The sequence below is a fragment of the Leuciscus leuciscus genome (genome assembly GCF_965113295.1).
Source record: "Leuciscus leuciscus genome assembly, chromosome: 24".
Taxonomy (NCBI): Eukaryota; Metazoa; Chordata; class Actinopteri; order Cypriniformes; family Leuciscidae; genus Leuciscus; species Leuciscus leuciscus.
The window spans coordinates 7,211,967-7,223,177 of record NC_138723.1 but is presented as its reverse complement, the minus strand read 5'-3'; the positions used below and the strand labels follow the sequence as shown (position 1 = coordinate 7,223,177).

The 11,211-nt window shown below is 39.4% G+C and overlaps 1 protein-coding gene across 1 annotated transcript; it reads left to right on the top strand.

Moving 5' to 3' along the window:
• The first annotated feature begins 1,254 nt into the window (after nucleotides 1-1,254).
• Nucleotides 1,255-10,985, top strand: skor2 (SKI family transcriptional corepressor 2). The gene is made up of 9 exons (XM_082157660.1): nucleotides 1,255-1,511; nucleotides 2,432-4,232; nucleotides 4,774-4,837; nucleotides 5,765-5,845; nucleotides 7,268-7,333; nucleotides 7,846-7,944; nucleotides 8,081-8,148; nucleotides 9,956-10,018; nucleotides 10,518-10,985. The coding sequence occupies exons 2-8, from the start codon at nucleotides 2,502-2,504 to the stop codon at nucleotides 10,013-10,015; spliced, it is 2,169 nt and encodes a 722-aa protein (XP_082013786.1). The 5' UTR covers nucleotides 1,255-1,511; nucleotides 2,432-2,501; the 3' UTR covers nucleotides 10,016-10,018; nucleotides 10,518-10,985.
• The last annotated feature ends 226 nt before the right edge of the window (nucleotides 10,986-11,211 follow it).

The window sequence follows — 11,211 nt, the reverse complement described above, 5'->3', positions numbered from 1 at the left end:
TGAAGTATATCTATCATATATCTATGTTTTCATATTCCTGTAATGGGATGAGAGGTCGTATGAGGTGCTCTTTGGCTATTGGGAGACAAAAGCCAGCGGGATGGGCTCTAAATGAGGTTTAGGGGACTACAGATGGGACCCTCTCTTTCCTGTCAATTTGACTGGGCTTTTCAGAACACTTGACCTTTTGTACTAATTCTATTATCGTGGCAAAATGAAAACGTCACAATTAAGCCAACTATTCTTATCAAAATTGCGCGCAATGTTAACAACATCCTGAAATTATATATGTAATGCCGACATTTAAAATAAAAACCCTGCAGATCTGAAGCTTTGAAGCGATGAAATTTGAGCGATTTTTCATATATTAAAAAATATGATGGCATTTTTTTTTTTAAACATAATAGTAGCCTAATTTTTCATATTTGGATCAATAGTGCACCTGGCTATTATATAAATGTTATTGATGAGACAGTTTGTCGGACAACATGTCATCGGCATCAAGCGATTAGTTTTATTCTCAGTTGTGGTCGATTCAGTACGCACAGCCCATGTATTACCTCATAATGATGAAAAAATGACATGCCGACATTTATCGCCTTTCGCTTGATTTATGAATGCGCGGAAATTGCCTCAATATAGCATGACAGTTTGGACAGTTTAAGTGTGTGACAATGCAGATGTTGATAGCGAAATAATAAAATATTAACAAAAGCTACTGACTGCTCTAAAACATGAATGATCACAAGACTGGGCCACTTTATACAGTTTATACAAAAGCAATGTGGAAGCAGAAAGCGCGGAAATCATGTAATAATCATATTCGAAAAACCGACCGTCAAATTAATTAAAGCCGACAAAATTTTATTTTTTATTTATTTTTTGCAATCATCCTATCAGTATATTAACGTAGACCTACAACGATTCGTTAGTTTTAAAAGCTATGGAAAAATGCATACGATTCATTTATAATTGTCCTATTTAAATGTACAAAAAATATTTTGGTTAGGCTAAATTTTAGGCGTGTAACACAATATATTTATGAAACAGTTTCTGGTGTTGTCCATGCGATTATACCGATTAGCCTACACATGGGTGGTTCACGGGTGTTCCCCCCCCCACTAATTCCGGTTTGAAGTAGACACGCGCGCGCGCATCACCCGGGGCCCCTGCGGCTCCTGTCTGAGCTTCTCTTTAGTGTGTTTGAGTGGCAGTTAGTGAAACGTCATTGGCTCTTCAGAGGGGCAGAGCCACGCCAATCACTCACATCCAACTCCGGCAATAAGAGCCGGTGTGTGAGGCGCGCGCTTATTCGCTCTTGCACTACTGTTACTGGACACGATAAAGGAGCCTGTTGTGATATTGCGCGTTTATCGTGCTTATTTTTAAAAAGTTCGCGCTCTCGTTGACCGTTTGCATTTCCGAAAACGAATTTCTAATTTCGTATGTGGAATAGGCTTCGAGATGATTTATATTCTGTAGCGTTTGGACATCTCCGACTGCGCGCGGAGGTAAGAAAAATACAAACTTTTCTTCGTCTCCGAGTCCGTCTGAAAATTATCTGTTTTTGTTTATATTTAGGCATTTCTGACTATAAATGACTTTTGTTCTCGGCGTGAAAAGAGGCACACAAACGTGTGGAGACATTTTGTAGCCTAGTATTTTTTTTTATGGCAAATTGTTGTTGTTGTTATTATTATTATTATTAGGCTATAATACTGGGCTATTATATGATAGGCTACATTACCAAAACATAAAATAGCGACGTTCTATATTCTGTATGGAAAAGTCGGAATAGAACGTTGAGGCCGTCAGAACATTCTACGGGGAAATCTGCCTGAACTCTCTGTAAATTCCGCTGTGTTGTATTATAGTATTACAGTAATATAATATATTAAAATATATATTTTAAAAGTATTATATAGTATTAAAAGCATTTCACGCTTTTTCTTTTAATTTTTTTACCTCAGAAACAGCAAAACAATGTTCATGATTCAAGGAATAAAATTAATAATTGCACTGATTTAGTTAGCGCACTGATCTAGTTCTTTATATATATAGTAATTGTATAACATTGTAGTAAATGTCTATTGCTTTTATTTACTTTGCGATTGATCAGCATCCTTGTAATTTTCTCTCGTTCTTTAAATTAGTTTTTATTTCAAGCGCATCATATTCTGATCTACAAACATTGTCTGACATGTGAAGAAAGCCTCACAGTAATTCTGCAAGTTTAATTCTTAATTTATTGTCTAGTAAAATAAAATTCTGGTTTATCTTTAATAACTGTGCCACATTTGGTTATATTATCAAATAAATATTCTTTATCGATATACTTTGCATAGCTTTGAATTAATGCATCTGAATTTTTTTCTTCTTTTCTATAATTCTTTTTTCATTGCTAAATTAACCTTTTAAAATGTGTTTACAGACGAACATCTCCAGTCAGTGGTCTGCAAAGATTGCAACAGAGTCTTCTGCCTGGACAGAACAACATTGTGATGGCCACACCACCAAGTTCATTTCAGCAGGAGCCCCTCACGCCTCCCAGATCCTCCCTCAAGCCCAACCAAGTGGGGTCGGTCATCCTCTACGGGGTGCCTATTGTCTCGCTGGTCATTGACCTTCAAGAGCGGTTATGCCTGGCTCAGATATCCAACACCCTGCTAAAGAACTACAGCTACAACGAGATCCACAACCGTCGAGTGGCTCTGGGCATCACCTGTGTGCAGTGCACCCCGGTCCAGCTCGAGATCCTCCGGCGGGCCGGTGCCATGCCCATTTCCTCCCGCCGCTGTGGCATGATCACCAAACGTGAGGCAGAGCGACTTTGCAAGTCTTTCCTGGGTGAGAATTCTCCACCCAAGCTGCCAGACAACTTTGCGTTCGACGTGATGCATGAATGCGCTTGGGGCTGCCGGGGAAGTTTCATCCCAGCGCGCTACAACAGCTCCCGGGCCAAATGCATCAAGTGCTCCTACTGTAATATGTACTTCTCCCCAAACAAATTCATCTTCCATTCACACCGCACGCCCGAGGCCAAATACACGCAGCCAGACGCCGCCAACTTCAACTCCTGGCGTCGCCACCTCAAACTGACAGACAAAACGCCGCAGGACGACCTGATGTTCGCCTGGGAGGATGTAAAAGCCATGTTCAACGGAGGGAGTCGCAAGAGGGCTCTTCCCTCCTCTCACTGCTCGTCCATGGGTTCGGTCAAGGCTGTGAACTCGGTTCTGCCCCACATGATCTCTCCGGAGTTATCCCAGAAGAGAGGCCGGTATGAGGACGATGATGATTTGGACAGCAACAGCCTCTCGCCTCGAAAAGCCCCTCGCAGTTACCCGGTCATTCCAGTCCCGAGCAAAGGTTTCGGGATGTTGCAGAAGTTCCCAACTACGTCGCTATTCCCAAGTCCATACACCTTCCCTGCATTCGGTCTGTGCCCGCAGAAGAAGGACGACAGCGAGGCGACCAACGGGCAGAAGAACAGCGGCCTCTCAGGGCTTCTTTGGCCCGGACGCAAGGACACTTTCTACCCGCCCTTCTGCATGTTCTGGCCCCCGAGGGCAACCGGGGGCATCCCGGTACCCACTTACCTGCAACCCCAACCCAACGCCCTTTCCTCCCTCACAGAAAGCCCGTCTCTCAGACAAGCCTTTTTGGATCTGTCTGAACAGGCCGATGCCAGTTCGGGATTGGACACGAACCCCCGGTCCGGGCTGTTCGAGAGCGACACCCTGCCCGTGACCTCGGACCTGCGACCGGCCCCGGAGGGCTGGGTAAAGCTGCTGGACGCGCCCTCGCTTCAAGCCCGAAAGGCCAGCTACCACTCCGCCTTCCGCCCCGTGGTCAAAGACGCCGAAAGCATCGCCAAGCTCCACGGCAGCCTGGAGGACTTCGGGACGGATCGGCACCTTTCCCCAGGGACCAGCTGCAGCTACCAAAGCGACAGCGGGGAAAGCGATGAGGAGCAAGAAGTGGATGTGGAGACCAAACAGGACGAGGAACAGGAGGATTTTGGCAGCCGGTCAGAGCAGACGCCCCCCCTGCACATGCGCGGGCTTCCCGACAACAACTCGGGCGATCCAGCCAAAGAGCAAGCCTCCTTCCCGAGCGTTCCCGCCGAGACCTCAGAGAACAAACCCGACCTCCCTGTCAGTCCGCCCACCATCCTCAAAGTCCCCAGCCCCGTTCACGGCCTGCTGGAGGAGAGCACCGCGTACAGAAATGTAAATATTCCCTCCAGGCACTTTGACTAATTATTTAAATGCGGGCCATTGGCTGGCAGGGGCCATATGCATAACAAGATTGATAGCCTGTGTTCCCTGCAGAAATGAAATATTCAGAGCTCTTTGATCCCTCCTAATAAGCCCAGTCGTGTTTTGTTTAATGGCGACATTATGTTTGCTCCCCTTTGTCACTTCTGCCTATTAGCCTTTTAATCTTTAACCCTTTGACGCTACATTAACAGACAGAACGGGATGAGCGACGGAAACTGAAACGGGAATTCTTTAGCAATTAGCCTCAGCGTGCGCACACACACACACGCACGCGCGCACGCGTGATGATTTATCTGAAGAAACTCAGTAGCACCACACAGCCAAACAAACATCAGAATCATATATAAAACATAACAGCGTTGTCATTCTCAAGGCTAATCAATTGTGTGCTTTTGGCTGACTGATATATTTGGTTGCTCTATGTTTCAACCTTTGGCCTGGTGTTGTGAATCAGTTCTAATCAGACATCGGTGGTGTTTTATGGTTACAGGCGCACAAGAGCAGAGACGATGGGCTGCCGGCCTATGCAACCAAAAACAAAGCAACCATCTCAGGTGAGACATGAATGGAAAGTGAATGGAAGCGTAATTTGATTTTCCATTGCATTATTTTATTTTATTTTTATTATCTATTTTAAAGTTTACACTGTTTACAACCATGGCAGCACACACGACACACACACACACACACACACACACACACACACACACACACACACACACACACACACACACACACACACACACACAGTTGTGTTTTCATGTTTTAGGGGGACCTCTATATACATAGTCATTTTTTATATTGTACAAACTGTATATTCTATCATCTTACCCTACACTGTAAAAACTTAATTTTTTAAGTACAATCAATTTAGATGTTTTAAGTCATTTCAACTTAAATTACATTAAACTGACTTTAAAAATGAGTTGAACTTAAAGTTGAAAATTGCTTAATTTATTTTGATGAATTAAAGCAATGTAAAAACATGTTGTCATAACTTATTGATCATATTTTTTTTTTTTCAGTCAGAAAACGTTATACATTTTTACATATTCAAAAAACATCACTTATTCATAAGCTGTTTTCCTCATGGGGACCAAACAATGTCCCCACAAGGACAAGGATTTCAGATATTGCCATCTTTGTCCCCATAATGAAGGGTTTACCAGGACCACACACACACACACACACACACACACACACACACACACACACACACACACACACACACACACACACACACACACACACACACACACACACACACACACACACACACATTATATATTATAGTCTCTCTTGTGAAATTAAATGCACATAAAAAACATAATTTGACAAATACAATTTAATAAAAATAATCAGTTAAAAATATTTATAATTAACAAAAAAATATTATATTTTCCACCTTTATGCCTTAAACTTTGCTTCATTTGTGTCCATGCATTCACCTCATAATATCTTATTTTTCACTTTTCCTTCAGACGACAACAAAGAGCAAAGCAGTTTTTTCGTCCCAGAGACAGAAACCTCGTCCGCACCCGAACTCTGGCGAGAGAATCCAAGTAAGAACAACACTTTATCTCAACGCTTTATCTCCGCTTTACATCCGCCACTTACAGCAAGAGGGTTCGCGGAATAATACGCACGGCACGGCCGGCCCATCCCTGCGAGGATATTAGGATTAATCTAAATATAAAAAAGATACGGGACGGAATATACTCTTAAAATGGAGCAGCTCTCTCCACAATGTCATTGGGAAAATGTGTTCTGTAGGGAGCCATAACAGTTCAGGAAGACAATCAGCTCAGCGGCAGGAAGGTGACAATCACCATTTCAACAATATCAAACGGAAATAATTGCCTTTTGCTTGGCAAAATCTTCCATTAGAAAGATCATAGCTTATTGCCTTTTATCTGTCAGAAAGACATTAAAAGTGTTTTATGACATCTATGCCAACATTTATATTATCTAGCCGATAATGATCTCCTCATATACCGTATAATATATTTGAAAAAAATTACATGAAACAAATTAAATGAAACCACCTTTGCCTGATTGCTAAACGTCTCCGAGGGGCGGCTGGGAAACGTGATTAGAACTTCTGATTTTGCAAAGAGTCTAAACGGCAGTGTCTTAAAGATAGTTCTGTTTCTTGGGAGGGAAGGGGGAAAAAAATAATCTAATTTTCCATTTATATAATGCAAACTGCCTTGGCTTTGACTATTCACGGTTAATTGACTGTCAAACGAGGTTGTTATCCTCAGGCACTGTCTGCAAATTTGCTTGTCAAATGAGACAGAGAGAGGAGGAGAGCGAGAACAAGACCGCTTTCCAAATGAGGAACGCCTTGTTCGGCTTAAGGAGGCAAGACGGGAAATGAGAAGAGAGAGAGAGAGAGAGAGAGAGAGAGAGAGAGAGAGAGAGGAATGAGGGGAAGATTATACCGATGTGTTGAATCACTTCATTTGAGCCATTTGCGATATAGACACAAAAACACAGTCGGCGGACATGCCTTGCGAACGTACCGACTCCTAAGGTTTCCAATCAAAATTGTTTCGAATAATTTCCTGATTCAATAGCGCAGTAACATTAATGAAATCAGCTCTTTTCACCTCTTTCAGGATATTGCAAGGGCTTTCCAATGACTTAATTTAGCTGCACTAATCAGACATTTTGTTGAATGGCCTATGGAGTAAGAAATGTATTATTTTCATGGTATATTATTATGTCTTTATAGTAAATATGCTGTCACAGATGTTTCATACCAAATTCATGACATATGAATGCCATTTCCTCACTCCGGGAAAACAGCATTATATTAAGTCAAATATGTTTGTTTGAAATATCCTGTCATCAGACTGACATCTACTGGCTGCTGGTGGAACTACATGATGTGTGTCAGGCCTGACAGGAATAAATGCTTGCAATGTAGGTCATAAATCTGCACAGATTTTTAAAATTTCCTCTTTTTTTCTTCTGCTCAGCAGACCAAAGTCAAGACACAAACTCTCCTGTATCGCTCAAGAAGGACGTCGAGAACATGGAAAAAGGTGAGATTGCAAAAATAAGACTTTAGAATGATATACACTACTGTTCAAAAGAGTGACAGTAAAGACTTCTATAATCATTAAAAAAATTAAAAATAAAATTAAAAAAATGCTGTTCTTTTGAACTTATTATTCATGAAATAATCCTGGAAAAAAATATTTCACGGTTTCCACAAAAATATGAAGCAGCACAACTGTTTTCGACTTTGATAATAATAATAAATGTTTCTTGAACATCAAATCATCATATTAGAATAATTTCTGAAGGATCATGTGACTGGAGTAATGATGCTGAAAATTCAGCTTTGATCACAGGAATAAATGACATTTTATTACAGACATTCACATAGTATTTTAAATCACAATAATATTCAACAATATTACTGTTTTTACTGTATTTCTGAGCGAATAAATGCAGCCTTGGTGAGACTTCTGTCAAAAATCGAGTGTAAATAAAATGTTTAAATGCATATATTTGGCTCCAAATGTAACATATTTTGCCCTCCGTCTTTCAGAGGAGCTCCAGAAAGTTCTCCTTGAACAGATAGATTTACGGAGGAGACTGGAGCAGGAGTTTCACGCTCTGAAAGGCAGCTCTCCGTTCCCAGTTTTCCGTAAGTGTCTTCACTTTATCATCATGATTTAGCTTGTGAAAATCAGAAAACCTGCTTTACATCACTTTAAATAGGTTTAAATATGAAAAAATTATATGCCTTCGATTTGAATTGTCCATATTTGGCTATTCTACAGATAACTTCCAGGACCAGATGAAGAGAGAACTGGCTTACAGGGAAGAAATGGTGCAACAGTTACAGATGGTAAGGAGTTTTCTGCTAACATATTCCACAGTTAGGTCATCAGTTCCCGTCTGATTAATCAACAGTTCCCGTCATCAGTTCCCGTCTGATTAATTGACTTGTGAATCATACGAATATCCCACAAGCAACCCTGCTAAAAGTAATCTGCTAAATCTGTGTTAAAGAAGAAATGTAAGATAACCAGCAGACAGCCGGCAGGATCTGATGATCTGTGATCTTTCACTTCAACACCATCAGTCACACATGAGAGATCACAACATCACACATTCAAAGCTGAACGCAGGAATGCAGAAAACTAGAATGACGTTTAGTGGATCTCTGCTTCCTTTTGTTGTTGTTTCACCACATACACTCTTAAAAAGAAAGGTTTCATAGGGGGGTTTCACATTCAAGAACCATTTTGGGTTCCCTGAAGAACCTTTCAGTGATCAGTTCCTAAAAGAACTGGGTTTTTCTTTTTTTAATAATCTAAAAACACATTTTCCATGAATTTTTTTTTACCTTTTGTAGAATAGAAAGGTTAACGGTTCTTCATGGAACCATCAATGCCGATAAATAATCTTAATTTTTAAGAGTGTTTTTAAGCAATAAGGTACAAGATGTACAATGTGAATCATGATTAGTCATGGCTAAATGCTGTTTACAACGGCTTCAAGTGACTCATTGTGTTTATGAAATATACTATTGTGCAAAAGTTTGGAGTCAGTAAGATTATTATTTTGTGAAGAGCATTCAGATCTGTGTTTGTGCTGCTGCTGATCCAGAGAGAGCCGCTACGAAACCGCTTCACAAACAGCCTTTTCAACCACACAGTATTATCATTTCTGTCTAACAATAATTCCGACTATCACAGAAGTACTGGTATAAAGGTTTATAGTTCAGATATAAACACTGATGTCTACGGAAGCTTAAATCACCTTATGAACGGAACAACGCTTCAAATAACGATTGCATCAATGGCATCGTTACACCAGTAGGTGGCGACAAGTGACTGTTAAAACTGTATTTATCATTGAATCATTCATTCAAGAGATTCGCTCAAAAACGCTGATTCATCCAGTTATGAAACAAGTGAAATATGCATGAGCGAGTCATTGAAGCATTCATTCAAGCCATTTTTTAAAATCAATAATTCTAATTAATTAAACATTTTTAAATGGACTGCAGCAATTAACATTTTGTCCGAACCTCTAGTAAATTACATGTTATTTTGTTTAGTTGTGTCTGTTCAGAATCGTGGGAGAATCGTGATCTCGCTTTTAAACAACAACAACAAAAATCGTGACTTTCAATTTCAAAAAAATCTAAATCAAAATCAATAATGAGAACCATTATTAATAACTGAGCACCAATAATAATTGATCATAACTGAGCATATCAGAATGATTTCTTTCTGGAGTAATGATGCTGAAAATTCAGCATTGAGCACAGGAATAAATTACACAGTTTAGCATATATTCACATAGAAAACAGCTATTTTAAATTGCAGTAATATTTCACAATATTACTGTTTTTACTGTATTTTTGATCAAATAAATGTAGCCTTGGTGAGCAGAAGAGACTTTCAAAAACATAAAAAAATCTTACCGATCTCCAACTTTTGAACAGTGTAGTGTATTACTACATTACATTTTCATTAAAACATTTTATGAAGCAAACTTCTTTTTTCATGTGATTACTTCTGTATGTATACATACATGCACACATACATGCACACGTATGCACACATACAGTATATATTCCCTGACCTGACAGCTGAGAGAAATGTTGTGCAAGTATTAACTGATTCCATTATGTTTATTTGTAGATTCCCTATGCAAACATCATTAGAAAAGAAAAGGTCGGGGCACATCTAAACAAAAGCTAAATGGTAAGTATCAAAGTTATTAAATCAAATAGTGATGGTAATGAGAAATATAATGTGTGGCCTTTCTGTAAAATCAAATGCTGATTTCACTGCTGAGTAAATCCCAAATATGAAAAATAGCACTGACTTTTTGGATGCTTGTAATTTTTACATTTAGCCTAAGCTTTCTTGATTATTTTGAGAAATCTGTATCATAATGACCACGGGCGTAATTTCCTATGGGGACAGGGGGGACATGTCCCCCACCCACTTTCAAAATCCCATAGTTTAGTAGCCTACTATTCTTTTTGGCAGAATTTATCATTATAATCAACTTAATTATTTAAAAAAATATTATTATTAATTATTTTGTATCACCATAGTCCCTAAATGTATGTAAATGCAGGAAATGGGATTCAAATTGAAAAATGTTCCACCATTTTGTGTCCCCCCCCCCCCCCCCCCCACTTCTCAAACCAAAGTTTCACCCTTGATAATGACTATATCAACTGTTATTTTTTAGGTAAATTCATCTGAAACAAAATCAAGCTGCTCTCAACATCTTTTTACACTCTGAGGATAAATCAAATCATCCCAATCTCAAGCACAACAAAAGGAACCTCTTCACCGGATGCTGAACGTTGTCACTGATAAACCTGAACGACGTCCATCTCTCCGATGAAACCAAACGCCATCAGCGAACGGATACACAGTCATGCATCTACCAATGATTTAGAGTTCCTTTGACATATTTCCTGTACAGTATTCCCACTTTGATTATTTATGAACTTAAGTTTATTTATTCCCCATGCACTGTACAGTTCTCTTAGCTCTGGCTGTAAATGTACATACACGGAGGTTAATGTGAAGGGAACGGTTGCTCTGTACTGTGGCTGAAGTCTGAGAGCAATCTGAACGTCTGCAAACCTTTCTCGTTTTGCCTGTTTAAATACAACATTGACATAAACACGAGTTTAAAAAATGTTATTGTTAACTGTTCATGCAAATGTATTTAACTATGTTCTTGTAGTTTCTCTACTATTTATGTGGATAATTAAAGTCTATAAGATGAAAAAGACTGACCATTGTTGTTTAAATGTTTTTATTACATTAAGCACTTGTGAAAAAACATAATTTTTATCAGTAAGCACAAACACGTTACAATACTATTTAGCCTAATACAATTTAGAACTAAAGAAAAAATGTGTGTGTGTGTG

Coding starts and splice junctions, on each gene's coding strand:
- skor2 (XM_082157660.1), top strand. CDS start 2,502: ATGGCCACACCACCAAGTTCATTTCAGCAGGAGCCCCTCACGCCTCCC. Junction 4,233..4,773: donor AGAGCACCGCGTACAGAAAT/GTAAATATTCCC, acceptor TTATGGTTACAG/GCGCACAAGAGCAGAGACGA. Junction 5,846..7,267: donor ACTCTGGCGAGAGAATCCAA/GTAAGAACAACA, acceptor TCTTCTGCTCAG/CAGACCAAAGTCAAGACACA.